General features: G+C 39.9%; 1 protein-coding gene across 14 annotated transcripts in view; it reads left to right on the top strand.

Annotated features, from left to right (window-relative positions):
- Positions 1-363: 363 nt before the first annotated feature.
- SRBD1 (S1 RNA binding domain 1) overlaps positions 364-21,168 on the top strand; it is a 320,333-nt gene continuing 299,528 nt past the window's right edge. For 7 of the 14 annotated variants that reach the window (XR_005987878.1, XR_005987877.1, XR_005987879.1 and 4 more), the window contains exons 1-4: positions 365-553; positions 5,971-6,050; positions 9,870-10,050; positions 16,738-17,103. Coding sequence is in view for 3 of the 14 variants with exons in the window: in XM_041755611.1 (XP_041611545.1) it covers positions 503-553; positions 5,971-6,050; positions 9,870-10,050; positions 16,738-17,103 (678 nt within the window). In the remaining 11 variants the exon portion in view is untranslated. Of the gene's footprint in view, positions 554-5,970; positions 6,051-9,869; positions 10,051-16,737; positions 17,104-21,168 lie in introns of all 14 variants that reach the window. The other 7 variants (XR_005987873.1, XR_005987872.1, XR_005987874.1 and 4 more) reach the window with 2 other exon arrangements.

The raw sequence follows: 21,168 nt of genomic DNA, 5'->3' as shown, positions 1-21,168 counted from the left end.
TTGGGGCTTAGGAGGTAATGAAACACGCTAAACATACGCCTAAAACACGGCCAGGGAAGTTCACGGACGACGATTAAAATCGACTTTGGAAAGAATAAAACTTGACCGTTTCTCATTTTTCTACTGCAAATTCCGAGTGATGTAATAAAAAGAAACATTGTTGATTGAATTTGAAAGAAGCTGGATGCGAAGAGAGGAAAGCGGGTGAAGACACGAGAAGCACCGGGAGGCGCGCCGCGTGGGTAACACCGCCGCCCCCACCTCCCCCAGGACCCGGGAGAAGCGCTCGCCCCCCAGCCCCCGGCCCCCCGAACCCCCCCTCCCGGCCCCGCCCCGGGAGCAGGGCCCCACCTCAGCGCTCCCGCGGGATCCTCGCTCTAGCCCCGCCTCCGTCCGGCTCCGCTCCATCCCGCTCCGGTACAGCCCGGCGACTCTGCGGCGAGTCTGAGCGAAGCGAGGCGGGACTTCCGGCGTTTGAAAAACTTCCGGCGGGAACCGGAAGATGCGGTCACACACCCAGAATCCCGGGCCTTCTGACTCGCCGGGCGGGAAGGTGAGCTGAGCGTCCGCCCGGGCGGTGTTCCTGCGGCCTCGCGTGAGCGCGGAGCCCGGGCTCCGGTGTTCTGGGGGCCATCTAAAAAGTTCGGAGCGCTCATTTGGGAACTCACATCCCTCTTTAAAGTGCTAAGTCTCATGACATTTTACGGTCTGCGGTCTGTATCTTCCAGCCTACACCCGGAAACCCCTCTTGCCTGCCGCGTGTCACCTGGCGCGTCCTCTCAGCGCGTGGGGGCAGACGTGGGAAAAGCCGGGCAAACCCAGATTGTCTCTGTGCCTCAAGTTATCGGAGATGGGGGAGGAAGCGCCCTTTTCACCGTCACATGGCCTGGTCTGCGTCAACTCCACCCTTAGCAGGGCGCCTGGCTTCTAGGAGGCGCCGAATAACTCTTGAGGAAAGGAATGAATGAATGGGAGCTCTCTAGGCAACTTTCCTCTCACCTCCCACGCGCCAGAATGCCATTCATAGAATGTTTGTGGAATGGGAAGCAAGCCTAGTCTTGATGTCTGGAGCTCTGGGTTCTAGCTACATCACCAGAATGTCGGTTCTCCCTTTGAGTAAACCATTTCACCTCGCTGCATCTCAGGCGTCTGATTTTTTGTCCTTGTGGTTGCCTTTGTTTTTGTTTTAAAGGTCTGTATGATTTCTGAGGCTCTTTCCACGTCTGTTACTTTATTTTCATTACGGAAGGATCTTTGCTGACGTTCCAAGCACTTCTTTTTGTACTCAGGGAAATTTCTTTAGGTGCCTCTTAAAAAGTTGTTCTCCTCTGCTCTTCCTAAAATTTCTCATTGTGGATTTCCCAATTTTATTTTTATTTATTTATTTATTTAAAGATTTATTTAAAGATTTATTTATTTATGATGGACATAGAGAGAGAGAGGCAGAGTCACAGGAGGAGGGAGAAGCAGGCTCCATGCTGGGAGCCTGATGCGGGACTCGATCCCAGGACTCCAGGATGGTGCCCTGGGCCAAAGGCAGGCGCCAAACCGCTGAGCTACCCAGGGATGCCGGATTTCCCAATTTTAATGTAACATTTAGGTGTGTGCCAGTTTCCTCATCCCCCTCCCCTTGATTTTTCAGTTGCCCTGGTTTTAGTGCCTCCTCCCTGAGTAACGTCACAGCAACTGGTTTTGAATGTGCTCATGTGTCCACAGAGCCGAGACAGCATTGAAAGTTAGAAATCTCAAGTCACTAAGAATAGGAAGGTTCATCTATACCATCACTCTTTGGAAAGAACAGTGAGTGCCATGTGTGCTATTGCCTAATAGTGATGGGGAAAAGTGTATACTCCTCTATAAAGCCCGTTTTGTATATATTCTTATGTTCATTTAATCAATAGTTATAGAGCAGCTGTTAAGTGCTAATCTCTGTTACGGAGAAGTGAATAAGGCAAATGTGGTTCCTTCCTTCATGGAGTTTACTGCCATAAAGTAAACATGGGGGATGCAGACAATAAACAAAGATAATTATAGATTGTGCTTTGTGTAGTACTGTATGAAGGAAGTAAATGGGGTCCTATAATAATGTTATATCTGAGAAACCCATTTTAGGCCTAAAATGCTGAGGTCTAAGAGATGAGTAGCCAGCCTATTAATGAGCAGGGAGGATAGTGTTCCAGGCAGAGTGAACCTGAGATGGCAAAGGATCATACTTGTTATAGTGACTGAAACAATGTAGTGACTGTGGCTGAAGACCTACGGCACATGATAAATGTGGTTAGAAAGGTAGGTGGGGGTCAGTTCTGTAGGGTATTCTAGAAGGCTGTGGTAAAAAAAAATACATGATTTGATTCTATGTGGAGAATGGAGTGGGAAGTCATTAAATGGTTAAGCATTTTCTAAATCATCTTTTTTTTTTGCGTTGGTATGTGGAGAATGAGTAGTAAAGGCAAGAGGGGAAGCAAGGAAGCTAGTTAAGAGGCTATTACAGTAGTCTGGGTAAGGGATATTACTAAAGACCAGACTAAAGACTCACTGGAGATCACAGAAATTTAGCCTATATTTTGGAGGAAGATGTTATGTTACTAGTAGACTGGTTGTGGGAGGTAAAAGTAAGAAAGATTTGCAAGGCTTTGGCTAGCAAATAAAACTTTAGAGGATGATAGATGTATTCAGGATCTTGAGTGTGGAGATGGTGTACATATGCCAAAGCTTATCAAGTTTGCACACTTTAAGCACGTACAATCTATTATGTCAATTATTGCTCAATGAAGCTATTAAAAATTTTCCAAGTTTCTGGTTTAGCCATTCACTTAGGTGGATGATGGTGCCATTTACTGAGATGGGAAAGACTGGGGGTAGGAATGGGTTTTATAACAGGAAATGGTTATCAAGACTTCATCGTCAATATGTTAAATTTTAGGTAACTTTGAGGCATTTACATAATTTCATAGGCATTCTGAATAATTTACTATGTAAATCTGTATCTTAGGCAAGATTTGGGATGGAAGTATTAGGATCGTTAATAAGTAGATGATACAGATATTTAAAACCGTGGAAATGGTTTGTTAGTCTAACAAATCCTGTGATATGAGGAAAGGGAACATGGGAGGAGTGAAGGTTGAGAAACAACTCCCAAGAACACTGGTCTTTAAACTGGAATATGCATATCCTTGGGAGTATGCCTGGTGTAGGCAGCTTTTAAGAAATAATTTCTAGGTCCTTAGTTTCTGTATATACTTTTTCTAAAACTGATCACTCTGAAATTAACCATGTGCTCATGCATATTCTCCTTTCCCACCTTTTCTTTTCTTTTCTTTTTTCTTTTCTTTTCTTTTCTTTTCTTTTCTTTTCTTTTCTTTTCTTTTCTTTTCTTTTCTTTTCTTCTCTTTTTTTCTTAAGAGCACACACAAGCACATGTGCCAGAGGAGAGAGAGAGAGAAGGAGAAAGAGAATTTTAAACAGGCTCCATGCCTAGCACAGAGCCTGCAGCTGCAAGGCTGGATCTCACAACCCTTAGAGCATGACCTGAGCTGAAATCAAGAGTCAGACATGTAACTGACTGAGCCACACAGGCACCCCCTCCTCCTCTTTCAAATTCTTATTTTTCTAATTGTCAAAAGACAATTTTATATCTTATCTTTCAGTGGTAACAGTGCTTCCAGGGTGCCTAATTAAGGGACATTTAGAAATATTTATTTCAAGGAAGTCTTCTTTAATGGTTAAAACATTTTATGAGACTACCAGCGTTTGTCTACCCCCTATTTTAAACCCATTTCTATTAAGGATGAAGTATGGAGTGAGAATTGGTGAATGGTGGTCCATAAGGGAATGTTCTGAATTCAGGTATATTGTAAAATGGGGTGGTGGGAGTAGATGATTTGGTTAGGTTGTTTGTTGGGAAACTTAGTATGTTCAGGTTTTTATTTTTGGGCTAGTCAGATTGTCCAGCGAAGAACCTTTCCATTCTTCTCCCTAGAGAGTAAGGATCTGACTAGGAGCCTAGTGGGAGAAGAGGACTAGGGGGAGGGGTTCTCTACATTTAGCATTCCCATGCCCACAACTATACTTGATGTCCTCTAGCCTAGAAACTGTTTTATCCTCTCCAGAGAATAAATTTCCAGATCTCCAGATGTCTTCCTGGGTCAGTTGCTTAATAGCATGAAGTAGAGTAGGGCCTCTAGAGATATTCCTTTGCCTCATACAGCTTATACCAGCCCTTAGTCTCTTCATCCATAGTTCCAAGGTATCAGGCACTGCTTCTTAGGATTTTTTTTTGAGGATAGTGCAAAGCAAATTGGTTTGCTTCTGGAAAGGTCCCACTGCTGACTTGGAATTTTAATTTTTATGTATTGAAATCTGTTTGTCTTTTTGTCTTTTGAAATTTTGAGTTATGCCTGGAAAAATTTGTATACCCCCACCTCTACTCCAAACTATGAAAATGATCATCTTTATTTTCTGTAGTACTTTTATAGTTTTATTTTGTACATTTTAAATCATTAGCATAGAATAAAATTTTGTTCAGCGTGTGGCAGTAGGACATAAATGTTTGTTTTCCTCCACAGGGATAGCTTGTTTTCTTAATACCACCTATTGAATAATTAATTTCTGCCCTGGTTTGAAATGCTACCCCATCATACACTGACTTTTTCTGTTTGCATTTTTGTTTTGTTGTGTAAAATGCATGTAACACAGAAATTAGAAGTTACCCTTTTTTAAAAAAAAAAAAAAAGATTTTGTTTATTCATGAGAGAGACACACACACACACAGAGAAGCAGAGACACAGGCAGAGGGAGAAGCAGGCCTCCTGCAAGGAGCCCAATGTAGGACTCCATCCCAGATCCTGGGATCACGCTCTGAGCCAAAGGCTCAACTGCTGAGCCACCCAGGTGTCCCAACCCATTTCTTTATGATCAATATCTAGAAGCACTTATTTGAAGAAGGATGACCTGCATAAACATAAAATGACAAAAAGAGAGGTGAAGAAGATGAAAAATTATCCTGTCTACTTCCTGGAGACTCTTGTTTCTTTTGTTCTGCTTTCCTCTCGGTGTTCTCTTGGCTAATAGTTCTGTACTTTCTGGACTGAGTTGAGCTATATAGAGCTGAGGGCACATGTTCTGTTTGTGACAACCTCTTGTTATTTCTGTGAGGCATTCCTTTCTCCTGTAAGTGGAAGTTAGAACCAGAGGCATTATAAAATATGACTGGTTTAGAAACTTTTAAAGGGTTCCAAGCATGTCAGAGTCTAATGTAGTTCTTACGGCTTGACATACACTCTTTAGATAATAAAATTTAGTAGCTAAAGTAAATTTGCTTACTTTCTATATTATAGGATGTCTCTGGTTATTTGTCTCAAGTTTTTAAAGAGTTAGCCCTTTGAATTTAGTAAATATTTTATAATGACATTAGTGATTAATTTATTTTTTTATTTTCAAATAAGTGTTAAATACTGTAAATTTTATTTTAAGGGAATGGATGTCTTTTTTAGGAATAACCTGGCTGCTTGTTTAATCTCGCAACATCATTTATTTGATTGTCAGCTTTGTAGATAGGCTTTTCCTTTATATTGTAAGAAGATACAGAAGTGGGAAAATACTTCTAATCTTCGAGATACCTAGTTTAATAGAGGATTTTGTAATTTACTGTCTGATAAGCCATTTAGTACCACTTGGGGTATACTCAGTCATATAACTCTAAAAAAATTAAAAATTGTCACCTTGTTGGAGCTTACATTTTTCCAAAGGTGGCCTATACTCAGGCTTTTAAACCGTTTGAAGCTGTTAGCTGCTCTTATAGTTGGCAGCCGTGTGGGAGAGGAAACCAGTTCTTCAGGCTTTTGAATGCTTCTCATTTTTTTACCAATGGCATTTTTTTTTAACATCAGGCACATCACTTTATAGACAACATAAGTGATCAGTCATTCAGGTGATTCAGGGCATGCTGATTTTATGTTCTGTTTCTTTCAGATGTCATCATTGCCAAGAAGAGCAAAAGTAAAGGTCCAGGCTGTGGTATCCAAAGATGAATTCTCTTCCTTGTCTGAGTTGTAAGCATACTGGTTTCATATGGGGTTACAAGAATTACGTATATTTTAAGGAGGAATGCATTGTCACTTACTAATGTAAATCATTTAGGTTGAAGAAGGCTGTGTCTGTCTGTCTTTCTCCCTTTCTTAATTTCTTTTTTTTTAAGATTTTATTTATTTATTCATGATAGACACAGAGAGAGAGAGAGACAGAGAGACACAGGCAGAGGGAGAAGCAGGCTTCATGCAGAAGCCCAATGTACGACCCGATCCCAGACCCCAGGATCAAGCCTTGAGTCAAAGGCAGACGCCCAACCGCTGAACCACTCGTGTCCCAAGGCTGTCTTTTTCATTCATTAGTGAAATAAATGTTTATTGAACTCATGCTGTATCTCAGGCTCTATCTCAGTGTTGTTAAACTATTGAAGAAGGAGAGAGAAAATAACCAACCAAATATAACATGATATTTATACTAGAACATAAGCTCCATGAGAGCAGGGGGTGTTTTATATTGCTTTAGAGCAGAGTTTCCTAAACTTAGCACCACTGATCAGATAATTCTTTGCCATGGAGACTGTCCTTTGCGTTGCAGGATGTTTAGGAGCATCACTGGTCTCTAACAACTAGATGCCAATAGCATCTCCCCAGTTTGTGACAGACATGGCTGGATATTTCCCATGGAGGCAAAATTGTCCTCCGTTGAGAACCTCTGCTTTAGAGCACTGTAATGTTTGTGCCCTGAAGATATTTGTTAAGTAAGTGATTGATTAATGCTAGGTAATAATAAGTACTCTAAAAGAACATAAAACAGGGGCCAGGGATAGTGTGGTCAGTGGTTCTGGGCATGGGACATCTTGGATATAGTATTCAGGAAGGTTCTTTTGGAGGATGTGGCAAGAAATCTAAACGAAATTTGGAAGTACCACTTGCAGAGATCTGGGGATGGGTGTTCCACGCAGCAGGAGCCTCAAGTGCAAAGACCCTATGGCAGGAACGAGCTTGGTGTGTTCAGGGAACACACAGTAAGACCTATGTTGTCAGATAAGAGTCATCAAGGCAGAAAGTGATTGGAAATGAGGTTGGAATGGGCAGGATCTAATTAGATGACAGAGCATTAGAGTCTTATTTGACGTGATGTAACAGAACCAATATGAGTTTGCTCTTTGGTGAGTCACAGATAGACCAAGTGGAATTGTCACACAAAGTAAACTTTATTTGCAGCAAAGAAAGAGATCTTGGGAATAGCTTTCAAAGCTTCCAAAAAGGGTGAATGGATACCTTTTTGTTTAGGGTTAGGATGAATATTTATATAGGGAAGCCTTGTCATCTATGTATGGTGCTTGCACCTTAAGAAAATGTGCTATGCATACATTGTACATTACATAAGTGAGGCTGTGGCACCTCCTTGGGAGATTTTAGTGTTATAATTAGGTAAAGGTAATTACCAGTTATACCAGGGTCACTCCAAGGTCAATCTGTGTAGGTATAAGAGGTTTAGCTCAAAGGGTCTGAGTGGTCTGGGCTAGGGAGAGGTCTTGTCAGGGCAGTTGCCATCACCTGAAGGGTTGTTTGGGGTTTTAGTTGCCTGAGTTAAGAGGTAAGTTGGAAAGAGGAGTTTAAGGAAAAATGTAAACAAAGCAAGTGGGAAGTAAAGGTCAGGTCTTGGGGTCTAGCTGGTGACAGTGGGTGGGAAAGCCATTGGAAGGTTTGGAGCAGCGAGGACGTGATCTGGTTTACATTTGTAAATGATCATTCTGGTTTCTTGGTGGAAGATGGACCACAGTGGGGGCAGAAATGGAAGAGGGGATCAGTTAAGGAGATTATTGTAGAAGCTTAGGGTCCTGGAAATGAAAGTGGTGAGTAGTCTAATTTGGGATCTGTTTTGAAGATAAAGCAGACCAGCTATGCTGATACATTAGATTTGGGGTATGAAGGAAAGACAGTAATTTGGGGGAGACTGGAAGGGGATCAGATGTGATGGTAGTAAAATCAGGGGTTCTGCTTTGCACTTGGTAATTTTGAGATGATTGTGAGGCATCCAGTAAAGGTATATATACAAGTCTTGAGCTCAGGTCAAGTGGGAGATATAAAATTGAAAATTTTCTCTATTCTGCTGTTGAATTAAGTAAGATCTTCTAGTAAAAGAGCTTAGAAGAGTGCTGAGGGCTGAGTCTTAGAGGATCCTAACATTGAAAGATTGGGGAGAGGAAGAGAGATAAGCAAAGGGACAAGGAGAAGCTGCCAGGGAAAGAGGAGGAAAACCAGGGGAGTGAAGACCTTGGAAAGACCTGGAAGGTATGAAAGATGTGCTTCAAGAGTGAGTGCCAGATGCACAACTAGTAATAAGAGATGACCAGCTGTCTTAAAACTGCCCCACGTATAATAAAATAATACGTGTTATTAACGTTTTTCTTTCTAATACCTGAAAGCCCTTTTGTGTCTGTCATGTGACCTTTGAAACTGCCCCCCTGTGAACTGGGGTCTGCACTCCTGCTGGATGAGACTGACGTGGAAAGAAGTCATTCTGCTCAGTTTGGAGATAATATGAGCAGAATCCTGCTTTTCTGTTTCCTTGGTTTTTAAATTCTCCCTCCTTTCAATGACACTGCTATGTGTTATGTGAGTTTAAATGATTTTATTTGTTTTTGCCTACTCTTAGGCTTTAGCTTGCATCTGCTTCTGAAGAGAATTCACTGGCGGGGATTTAGGAGACCTAGAAGAGCATAATTTAGAAGAAGTCATTTAATCAGGTTTTTGCCTCCAGGCAGAGCTTAAACCATTCAAAAAGCCAAATATCCCTATTCACTAGCCTAAGTGAAGGAAGTGATTGTCCTTCTCACCAATACTGACCTTTTACATTAGGGGTAGGCATAGAATTAAGTGGGTTGGCAGGAGCATGATGTTTCTTTACCAGGGTTCACATGGCTATTTTTCCTCTGTTGTTGCTGTGAGTTTGATTCGTGGGTTGTTAGATGATTCGTGGGTTGTTAGAAAGTACTGTAGCTGCACCTGATCCAGTATAAACCAGGAAACAAATCCATTCTGTGAAAGGGGGAAAACAAAACAAACGAACAGAAAACGGTTAATTGAAGCATTTGGAAGGATCTTGGTGCTGGCTTTTTATGTAATTTAGGGTGTTTCCTAAGAGCCATTTCCCATTCCTTGCATTAGTTTGAATAACTTTAAGTAAATTTGATTACTGCTTAGGAAATTGTTTTTTTGTTTTTTTTTTAATTAATTTTTTTTTTTTTAGGAAATTGTTTAAGCATTTTTCATTGTTATAATGGCAAACCTTACAATGACTGTGGTGTGACACCACCTAATTGCATAAGATAATAAATGATTTCTTCTGTTGTGTGTCTGTGTGTGTGTGTGTGTGTGTGTGTGTGTGTGCATGTGCATGTGCTGGGTAGGTGAGGGGGGGAATAGAGAGACCTGTGATTCATAGCATATCAGGGGCTGTTTTTTTTTTTTTTTTTAAGATTTTATTTATTTATTCATGAGAGACACAGAGAGGCAGAGACACAGGCAGAGTGAGAAGCAGGCTTCATGCAGGGAGCCTGACGTGGAACTCCATCCTGGGACTCCAGGATCACACCATGGGCTGAAGGCAGGCGCTAAACTGCTGAGCCACCGGGGCTGCCCTCAGGGTCTGTTTTTACATTGGTCCTTGATAAACTCTTGTTTTAGGATCTTTGTGTGTAGGATCTGTTCATAGCCTGTGCTCATAGTTTATATTAAACACCTCCTACCTTATTCTTCTTTTAAGAAACATGTCTTTTTTGCCTTTAACATTTGGCCTCATTTTTCCTAGAGTTTTTTCTGTCAATTTACTTCTAGATCATCTGCCTCTGAAGAAGATGACAAGGAAGATAGTGCCTGGGAGCCCCAAAAGAAAGTCCCCAGAAGTCGTAAGCAGCCTATTGCCAAGGAATCCAAACCAAAGAGGGTGCCACGGGTGAAGAAGACCACCCTACAGATCAATGATGGCTCAGAAGGCGTTGCTGTTAAGGAGGAGCTGGTATGTGCTTCAGTTGAGTGGAGGGAACGCTGTAGTGCTTTCTTAATTGTTGATGCTACTTTGTCCTTAGAGTGGGACAGAACAGGTGGATGACAAAAAGTATTCCACAGTGGCATTCTCTACCATGGGCCATAATAGTATTTACCATTAGACCCATTGTGTTGGAGGGAAAAAAAATATTTATCAACTGATATATTGGTATATTTTGCTATAAGCAAACACTGTACCTATACTAATCTGGATTAAAGCAGCAGCAACAACAACAATAAATTACAGGCCTTATTGCATTAAAGAGAGTTACGCATTTCCAAAATCATTCCCTGATTAATATGCAGTAGAATCCTGACTTTCCAGGGACACATTTATTGTGTATAATAGGGAACATTACAGTGTACTTTGCTGTGCCCTTGGATTGGGCTTTTATTTAAATCAGCCTTTCTCCAGTTACCCAGTACCTCTGTTTCTTCATATTTACATATAAGCTTTTCACTGAGTACCCTTTGAATGGGTGAGCAGGCTTTATCTATAGCTGAGAAGGTATTGACTTCTTTCATCTTGTTGGCAGAATTTGGAGATTTTTCATTAAGTGCAGCATGGCTTCACCTAAAAGTAGCTTGATTGCCTAACTTAGGAAAGTGGTTAACCACTAACTTCGATCAGTGATATTAGGATATAAACTCTGAGAATCTGATAAAAATTATGATCCCTCTCTTCAGTAAAATGTACACATGCCTGGCCTCTAAACATTAAAGTATAGCTCAGGAAGGTATAGCTTAAGAACCTTGTCATGGTGATTTTTTGATCCTTCCAGTGATGCTCAGTTATATGTATAAACTATAGGGAAAAAAGGAATTCAGATAGGAAGTCTTTCACTTAAACATTCTGGGGGGATTTAGAATTTCTTTCTAAATTCACACATTTTATACTTCAATGAAGGGACTTTGAGCATGTTAGAAGAAGGTTTGGCGTTCTGCTCTGCTGTAGCCACCACCAAACAAAATAATTGAAAACCTTATTTTGGGTAGAACTAGAATTGGTAGCCTCCTTATAACTTTATTTTTAGCAAACATCATAGACAGAATTAATCATTCTTTAGTCTCTTCCTGCGTATGTTGCTGGCATTTCCCAACCCACTGGCCACCCCTCTTCATTCATTGAAGACTTTAACTCAGCCCCACTTTATATCTCTCTGCCATATTTTGCTCTTGTTCTTAGTGACTTATCCTCCACTACGATGAACTCCCTATGCCTTGTGTTCTTGGTTCTTCGACCTCCTCATCTCCAGAGACTGTGTCATCTTCTCTGCCTTCACCACCTCTCTCATGAACTCACCCTGAATCTTGCCATTATTGGAAACTTCGACGACTGACATTCCTTTTCAACCATCCTGCTTTCAGAGCATCATCTCACCTTTTCCTGTTCTTTAGCTCACTGTTCAGAGGTCCTCACAGCCACACTTTTACAGCCTTGTCACACCTTGTTAGTTCTCAACCCCAGGGAGCTTGAAAAAATACCAGTGCCAAAGCCCCTGTTCTAGACTCATTAAATCTGGAAGGAATTTAGGGGTGGGGGTGGGCCTGGGCCTCAGGAATATTACTTTCCTAAAGCTCCTTAGGTGACTTTTGGGAAAGCCACAGCTGATCCTTGGACTCTCGTGCTTCACAGACCACTAAGAGTCAGCCCCTCTCTTTCCCTACCTTACCTCGTCTAGACCACATAACCTCTTACTGAAACCACTTTGTGTTCATCTCACCAGTTTTGCCCTTTTTTCCTTCAGTCGTGTGGCTGATCAGTCTTGACGTGGGGTGAGCCATTGCCTCTGTTCAGCCAGCATTGAGCAGCTGACTGTTGCTGAGAACAGTTTTGACCTAATTTGTCTTCCTTTAGATTCACAATCTCAGACCTCAGCATTGCGCTGAAAAGCCCTGGGAGGCTCATTCTTTTTCTGTGGCACATTTGTTTTCCTGATTTTTTTCTCTTAAACTTCCTAAATTCCTTTTTCTCCTCTCAGCTGATGACATTGCCTCCTATGTATTTGAGAATACATGAAGCTCCTCATGATCTCACACCCAGGTGAGGTATATTTGCCTCCTCCCCTGTCCTGTAACAGTGAAGGTCATGCCACCCACTGGGTTAGTTAGTCCCACTGCTGGGGCTTTCGTCTCTGTGTCTGTAGTCACCCCCTTTCTTTTCTCTTTTCAACTTTTCTTCCAGTGGCTCAGCTGCTACAGAGTATAAAAATGTTCTTTTAAATCTAATTTTTAAGAAGCCTCCCTTCGACTCTTTATCCTTTTCCAGTTATATATCAAGCTCACCCAGTACAACACAAGCCAAAGCCAAGGCTTGCTAACTGGTTTGACTGGAAAAGATACAAGGAGCCACTTTTTTGCTTTAGGCAGTTGACTACTTTCAGAGACAGCAAAAAGGATAGTCAAATTCTTCTTAGAGTCTTGGGTTTAGTCATAGGCTACATAATAACCATGTGGAATGTTAAGGCAGATAAAAACAGTGAAGACAGAAGAAAATGAACTTTGATTATTCAGTCTGCCAAAGATTCAGGTTGAGCATAAGGAAGAAAAATGTTCTCATGGAGGCTTACTAAGCTTAAGTATGTCAATGAAACAGGCTATAGAAGCTTAGGAGCTTCATAAAATGGAGAGCTATTTCCCTGTTTTCAATGGTTTAGATCTACATTTTTCAAAACTTTTGGTCTTTGAACCCTTTTGTATTCTTAAAACTTATTGAGGACCCCAGGGAACTTCTGATTATGTGAGTTATTGTTACTGATATTTACCATATAAAAATGAAAAGTGAGAAATTAAAATATTAATTTTTAAAAACTATTACATGTTAATGCAACTAATTTTTATTTTAATGAAAAATAAGTACATATTTTCCCAACCAACAGCAAAAAATTAGTGAGAATTACATTGTTTTACATTTTTACAGTTATCTTTAATGTTAACTTACTAGACTGTAACTGAAGTGTATGAAGATAACCCACCTCCACACAGATACATATTTGGAAAAGGGAGATGTGTTTTGAAAGGTTTTTCAGATGAATATTCTTATTTGATGCACTACCAAAACTCAGTAAGTGGTAGTTTCTTAAAAGTTTGTTTCATTGTGGAATCTGAAACCATATTAATGAACTTACTACGCTCTATTACATTATAATCCATTGGTTTGTGTTGTTATTTGAAAGGGTCTTTTACTCATTCATGATTTTGTGACATATATTGGTCATTTGGAAAATATTGGTGCACTGATTTATGCAGATCTTCCAAATGTGAGGATCTTTCATTATCTGATGTCAAAAAGTCACATTTGTTAATATAACCTCCAGTGTCATCACAGTGTTGGGAAGCAAGTTCACAGTGGATACAAATTTTCCAAAATTCTAATTTTCACATTGATTTATTTACTTGTTTGTTTTAAATTTTCACTTTTAAAGCCTGAAATTTACTCTTGGTCAAATGTTTCCTTAAAATGACAGTCTCAGTTCATTTCTGAAAAAAATGCCCACCAGATATCCAAGTCTGAATAACTATCGTTCATCAGTCATTATTTCAAGTAAAAATGGTGATTTATGGAAAAGCAAGCTGGTTCAGTTCACAATTGAAACGAGTGCATAAGAGCTTTTGCTCAAGAGAACCATTGCACGTCTGTATACACTGGCACACAGCAGAAGTATTTTATGTATACTGACCATTTCAGCACACAGTATTAAAAAGGTGTGTTTTCAGCCAACCGGGATGGCTCAGTTGATTAAGTGTCTGCTTTTGGCTCAGATCATGATTCCAGGGGCCTGGGATTGAGCCTTGCATGGGGCTCCCTATTGGCAAGGAGCCTGCTTCTCCTTCTTCTGCTGTCCTTTCCCCTGCTTGTACTCTCTCTCACTCTCTCTCCCTTGCTCTATCTCAAATAAATAAATAAAATCTTAAAAAAAGATATGTTTTCAAGGATTGAAACTTTAAAATTTAATAATTTTTAAAAATTATTTACTTATTTTTTTAATATAGGCTCCATGTTCAATGTGGGGCTTGAATACACAACCCTGAGATCGAGAGTAGCAGGCTCTACCAACAGAACCAGCCAGGTGCGCTAAAACTTAATAATTTTTTTTTGAAAGATTTTATTTATTTATTCATGAGAGACACAGAGAGGGAGAGAGAGAGAGAGAGAGAGGCAGAGACCCAGACAGAGGGAGAAGCAGGCTCCATGCATGGAGCCTGACATGGGACTCAATCCCGGGTCTCCAAGATCAGGCCCTGGGCTGAAGGCAGTGCTAAAACGCTGAGCCACCAGGGCTGCCCCTAATACTTAATAATTTTTAACTGCATTGTTAAACTCACATTTTTTTACTGCAAGTGTGTGTCAGTGAAGGGAACATTGATTGCTAGTACTACTTGATGCCATTGCCTTGGGTTTTGCTACCATTGCTCTTGTACTATCATTGAAATGTCAACAACAAAAAAAGGCAAATCGTGTTTAAGCATTATTGTGAAGAGTTTGATCTCACAAATCCCCTAAAAGGTTCTGTGGACAACACTGAGAAACCCTCGGTAAATCTTGCCTGAAGGGTCCAAAGGGGGTACCTTTAAGTGTTTTTGTGATTGTTGACTTTTTTTCCTTTTGATCATTTTACATTTTCTTCATTTCTTTGTCTACTTCCTTTTCCCTCTCCTAGGAGATTGTCTAGATATGATAGTAGTGGTAATAATGGTGGTGTCTGCAGATATTTTAGTTCTTACCATCAGCCAGGCAACATGCTCAACAGTTGGGTTGCATGAGCTTACTTAAATCTTAACTCACAACAACTACTCGAGGCAGTTGCTATTAGTATCCTGATTTTATAGATAAGAAAGCCAGGGAAAGAAATGTGAAGTGATTTCCTTATGGGTAGCAGATAGTACGTGATGGAACTGGGATTCTAAGTTAGCAACATGATTTTGAGAGCATTTCAGGAACACATGTCTCTCATGGGTGGTTTTATCTCAGCCATGCTCATAAGAAGGATGTATAAAAACAGAGTGCTGCTTTAATAATTAATTATTTGATATAATAATCACAAGGACATGAAATTTTTCCGACCGATACTGTCCTCAGAGGCTAAAGTAAGTAGGCACTTAAGTAAGAATCAGAAATTTACTCAATGAGCATGGATCCAGATTGGGGGAATTAAATAAATCTATTCTTTTGGATTTATTGAACGCCTGCTGTGTTCTAGGCATTAATGTTTGTCACAATTACATCACATGTTTTAAATGCATGAATCTAAGGTAGTCTGGTGTATGCATCTCACAGGAGGGCTGTCTTACCTTTGAGACCAAAATACTCAGAGTCCATTTGCTAAGCTTTCCTCTTCTTTGTACGTTGCTTAGAAGAATGGCTGATCATAGATGGTATTTGCTTTTTATAGTTCCTCTTTTTCTTCTCCTACATGGTTAACAGCCCTCTGTACAGTTGACACCTTTTTTCTTCTGCTATGTCAAGTCATTTGATCAGGCTATTATTAACTCTTATGGACCTCAGAATAATTCTATTTTTATATCTCAGTTCTTATCCATAATGTTTCAGCTAAAAATGTAATACTCAGAGGGCTATCTAATGTACATCATTTCCAGGTTAGGTGGTGGTAGGTGGGTATTAGGATGGGGATGCTCTTTAGGTAGTTCCCAGGATTTTTAGTAGTCAATAATTCTGGAAAAATACTTGATAGGAGAGAAAATTGAATTTTGACTGACAAATAGTTTGAGAATTCTTTTATTCGAGTTTGTGCTAGCTACATCTACTTAGGTAACCAAAAATAGGCTAGCTGGTGAAACTGTAAACTCCATACAGGTAGGGTCTGTATGTTTTTTACCATTCCAGTGCCAAAATGAATGCCAAGTGTCATTCCTTCACACCTGAGCTGTCATGAGGGGTAGGGGTGGTGGAGAGAGTGGCCCCTAGACACTAGTGTGGACTATTATATAGATTCCTCCTAAAGAAAAATGCCTGACACTACTCTGCTCTGTTTTCTGTTCCCTTGGCTTCTGCATAAATTGGTGTCAGGTATAGCCTATTGAGTTCTATGAGTATGTAAGTGTTATTTTTTACCCCCAAGGGTTGACTTTTGATTGCAAGCTTTAGAATCTTGGTTTTCCCAGCATGCATAGACTTATCCTTTACTCATTTTTAAAAGTGAAACTTTTTATTTCTAGGTAATTATAGATTCACATGCAGTTGTAAAAAATAATACAGAGACAGTATACCCTAAGAGAATTTTTTTTTTGTCCACTTATTTGTGTACTTCTGTATAATTTTGTCACCTGTATGCATATGTGTTGTATCCATCAGTCAGAATAGTTTGGTCACCACAAGGATCCCTAGTACTGCCTAGTATTTGCCATTTTGTAGTAATACCCACCTCCCTCCAGACCCTTGCTCCTGTCTCTGACCTTCAGTAACCACTAATTTTTTCAGGAATATTATATAAATTATAAACCATTAATGTTATGTAAATTATAAAGTATGTAACTTTTTGCAATTGCCTTTTTCCACTTCCACTCTACATAGTTTCTTTGAGATTCGTCCAGGTTATTGTGTGTATCAGTAATTTGTTCCTTTTTATTGCTGAATAATATTCCAGAGCACTTGGTTTTTATCTTTTAATTCTCATGTATTCTATTTGTGGTTTGATAGAATAACTCTGTGGCTATTGCTGATGTTGATTTGGAAGACAAAAAAAATAAATCGGATACCGTGAAGACTTTGAAGACAGCAAAGGCAAAACGGAAGAATTCAAGTCAGTCACCTTCGGGTCAGAGGATCAAAAAGCTGAAAGTTGATGAAGAATCCAACAGGGCCAGCACTGCAGAGACACCATCCACAAGCACCTTGTGGGAAGGTGTGTGCAAGAAGGAAGAGAGTGAAGATGACTTCACATTTGGTCAGTCCCCTTTAAAGAAAATGAAGACTGAAACATGTCCTCAGGGGCAGCCTGTGAGGTTTCCAGCAAATGCAAACAACATTAAAGAGGAGGTGGAAATGAACTGGGACATAGTACAGGTATGTGCAGTCATCCTCTTGTCATTTTAGTTCACTAGATTCCTTTCTTTTTTTACTAAGATAGGAGTGGCACTGGGTAAGGAAAGGGTTGGAAGTTTTCAGGTCTCTTCAGTTTTGCCAGTGATTTCTGGAGACCTCAACTATTGGTTCCTATCCTAGGTGTACTATTTTATATTATAGCTCATTATCATCAGATCTTGAGCTAAGAGCTGTGATCTCAGGTGAGGTGGATCTCTGCCATGGTGTTTTGGTGAACATGTACTCAAAAGAGCTTGCACCAACAAACTGGGCCCTCATAAATTCATTGTTAAGGTTTTATTTTGAATTTGGACTGTATTTCCCTATAAAAGCAATGTGAGTAATTAGGTCATTGGCCATTAGTACTGTTCTAATTCTTAATGTAATGTTATACAGTAAACAAGGTCTAGAAATTTCCTAGGAAAACTATCTGAATTCCAACTTGAGCTGCCTTGGATTTCTTGCCATTTCTTGGTTGGTTTTGGGGATGACAGAGAAGACCTGAAGAGTGACTTTTAAATGGTGATTCTCAACCTTTTGTCAATGCCAACACATTCTGGGGACATTTCAAACTTAATTATGGCAGTGCCTTTCACGGTAGAGAAGTGTCTACTCTTCTTTTGGCTGTCTCATGGTGATTCTGATGGGTACTCCTTCCCTTTCTGTGAATTACTGCTCTAGAGCCTGGGAGCCTCTGCTGGCTCCTAATGCTACTTCCCAGTCTGGGACTGTCTGCACGTTACCTTTTTCTTCAGAGGAGTTTTTTTCCCCCCGTGTTGTCTCTTCTATAACCTATTAGTGGAACATCAGCAGTAATTTTTAATTATGATTTTTCTTTTCTCTGGCCCACTAAGGAATAAAATGTTGCCTCAGAGCTTTCTTTTAATTCTTGTTCTTGAACTAAACTGTGTATAATTAGGCTCCTTTATATACCATCTTTTTCTTTATTCACTTAGGTCTACAAAGACATGTTTTTTTGAAACTTTTTCTCCCTACTCCACTCCCACACAAGGACATGTTTTAAAAGGATGGATATTAGACCATCTGCATCAGATTCACCTGAAAGCTTTCTTAAAATGCAGACACCTTGTTTAGTTTCAGTACAGACTCCTAGGGGCAGGTGGATGTGTCCCACTTCCCTTTCCTTTCGCTAACACTTAGAAGCTTATTTCTCTGCTGTGAACATAGATCTGCCTCTAGTGGACGGTGAACAGGAGGGAGGGAAGAGGGTTTCAGAGACCATGAAGTCTCTTGAGATGCAGAGATAAATTCTTCAAGGTTTAGGGCTACTTACCCTATGACACTTTGCTTCACACCCATCTCCTAATCTGTGTAACGGAAAAGGAGATGAAATGGTCCTTCCTTAGCCCATTATCTCTTGGTTTCAAGTAATGGAAACCTACTTGTAATGAACTGAAACAAAAGAGTTTATTACCAAAGACACAGAGGTCTTTCAAAGAATGGAAGGGACAAAGTGTGATCACGTCTCCCAAAGGCCTTGAGCCAGAAATTGGAAAACCATGAGGACTTGAAGGCACTTTTTCAGGTTTGTTTTTTTTTCTTCTTCTCAGTTCCAAGCATTGTTTTCTCCTCCTCCTCCTTATTGGGAGTGATTTTTGACAGCTCAAACAAGCCTGTTCTTGGAATATGGCACACCTTACTTGTGAGTTAGGAGAAATGGTTAAACTATAGCTGTTATTTTGGTTGAGCAACCTGACAACTAGTAAGCTCAGCATTTTCTAGATGGGTTTAGGGGTTGCCCGGGGAACTTTGGGTATGATTTTTATATGTTGTTGTTGTTGTTGTTGTTGTTGTTGTTGTTGTTTTTATAACCAGAGGTAGTCATCCTTGTTAAACCTTGAATTACTTTTTTAGACTATTCTTACGGTATATGTGGATTTCTTTTCCTTTCCTTTCTTACTCCCCCATAAACAGCAGAGAGTAATTTTATTTTGGCACTGCATTCTTATTTCCAAACATGGTTGACAACAGTGGCAGGTGTTAGGAGAGAAGAGTGAGAGTCACCAGTGCAGAGTCCAACAGTCAGGAAGGCCTCTAGCCTTTGGATGAGGACCAGTCATTCAAACACCTGTGATAGGCATATTATCTGCCACAAAATATGTGGCCAAGTTCTTTGGGGGAAATCCTGAAAGATACCTAGTTAGGAAGAAATTGTTGATGGAAATTAATTGTAAAGAGATTATTAATCATCACTAATTGATCAAGTGGGAAATGTCACTTATATTTCCTTCATGTTCCGCATGGCCCCTTCCTGCTTTGACAGTGTGTTTTTGAACTCTGAAAAGTCTATTGCTTTTTCAGGAATATCACCATCTTGTTTGGGAAGGGAATACAGTTCCCTAAAATACTTTAGTACTTAAGTTTTTTATAGATTTTATTTATTTTTATTTATTTATTTTTTGGGGATGAAAAAATTTATATTTAGATTTAGCCAGCTGGACTCAGTTTAGATGATCCCAATTTTTTTGGTGACATCCAAAGCATCATAGTCAGGAGCCAGTTGAACAGGAGGAGCCTTCTTCTCTCCATCAGGCCTGATCAGGGTGTTGACCTTCACATCAATGTCATAGAACTTCTTTACAGCCTGTTTTATCCACTGCTTATTGGCCTTGACATCCACAGGGAACAGAAGTGTGTTGTTGTCTTCTATTTTCTTGATGGCTGACTCGGTAGTCAGAGGGAGTTTGATGATGGCATAGTGATCAAACTTATTTCTCCTGGGGGCACTCTTTTGAGACTGTGTGGGCTGCTTTCAGAGATGCAGTGTTGGTTGTTGGAATGTAGGTGACATGCAGATCTTTTTTTGTGATTGTGAATGCCTTTCAGCACCACTTTCTTGGCCTTCAAAGCCTTGGCTTTGGCTTTGGCTTTGGGAGGGGCAGAGGCTTTGTTCTTCACCTTCAGTGCCATCTTCATGAAAGGGCTAGACTTTATGTATAAATGTACTTTGTGGCCATTTCTTAATCAGGCTTTGGGAATTTCCAGATCCCTTGAACAGAGGCAACCTATTCTTCAGCCCTTTCCCCCACACTGCAAATGTGTGGTCATTATCAGAAACTAATTTTCATTAAAGAACATTATATAATTATGCAAATACCATGGCCTTCTTTAGAATTTGAAGAGGTAACTAGCTACAATCAGTTTTTAGAAAATTAAATGCTTCAAAATGGTGACTGCTGTTATAGTCTTTTTATTTTGAGGGGCCTGAGAGTATGGGAGTGGAGTAGCCACATATAATGTTAGTAAAGTTTGCTAAATTAGGGAGGAAAAGCAAGCAAAGCCTTCTTTATTAGCCATTTTTCTTGCAAGAGATAATGGGAAATGATATGGGTGAAGAGGACCATGGGATAACAAAATTGGGGAAAGAAGTGAGATGGAAAGGGGGTTTGAGTATCTCTGAGTTGGCTTTCTCACTGTATTTCCGCATATAAGCACACACCGCCCATTAACAGGTTACCTGTTTGTTCCAGGAGGGATTAAGTAAAACAATTGGATTAGCCGTTTTTGTTTCTTTGATTTAGCTGGTATTTGTTATGGGCTCTTTAAAATACCTATTTTTGAAATATATATACTTAAGTGTATAGCTCATGAATGTTTGAAAATAACAAGCTTCCAGATCAAGAAGCAGAACCTTCCCAGCACCCAATGAGCCCCTTTTATATGGTTTTCCAATCTCCTGTCCCCTTTCCTGTAACCACCCTTCTGACTTCTAACAGCATAGTTTTTCCTTTGCAGTCTTTAAGGAAGCTTCTGTGTGATAAATTAAGTGATATAATAAATAGGCAGGAGTAAAGAAAACAGCAGGAATCAAAAGCTTTTCATAAAGGAGGTGTTCAACTGCTGATTGGGAAATGATTTTGAGTAGAAAATTTTCTCTCAAGTCTACTCATTAGAATTCTTTTTTTTTTTTTTTTTTTTTTTTTTTCATTAGAATTCTAATGAGTAGAACTTAATTTAGGTGTTCTTTTAAAACATAGATGCTACCAGGATGATTAAGGCTATAGTTTGTTGATACCCAGATATTTT

Source organism: Vulpes lagopus, chromosome 5 (genome assembly GCF_018345385.1).
Source record: "Vulpes lagopus strain Blue_001 chromosome 5, ASM1834538v1, whole genome shotgun sequence".
Classification (NCBI taxonomy): domain Eukaryota; kingdom Metazoa; phylum Chordata; class Mammalia; order Carnivora; family Canidae; genus Vulpes; species Vulpes lagopus.
Note: the sequence above shows the minus strand (reverse complement) of the source record. Positions and strands in the feature narration are given on the sequence as shown.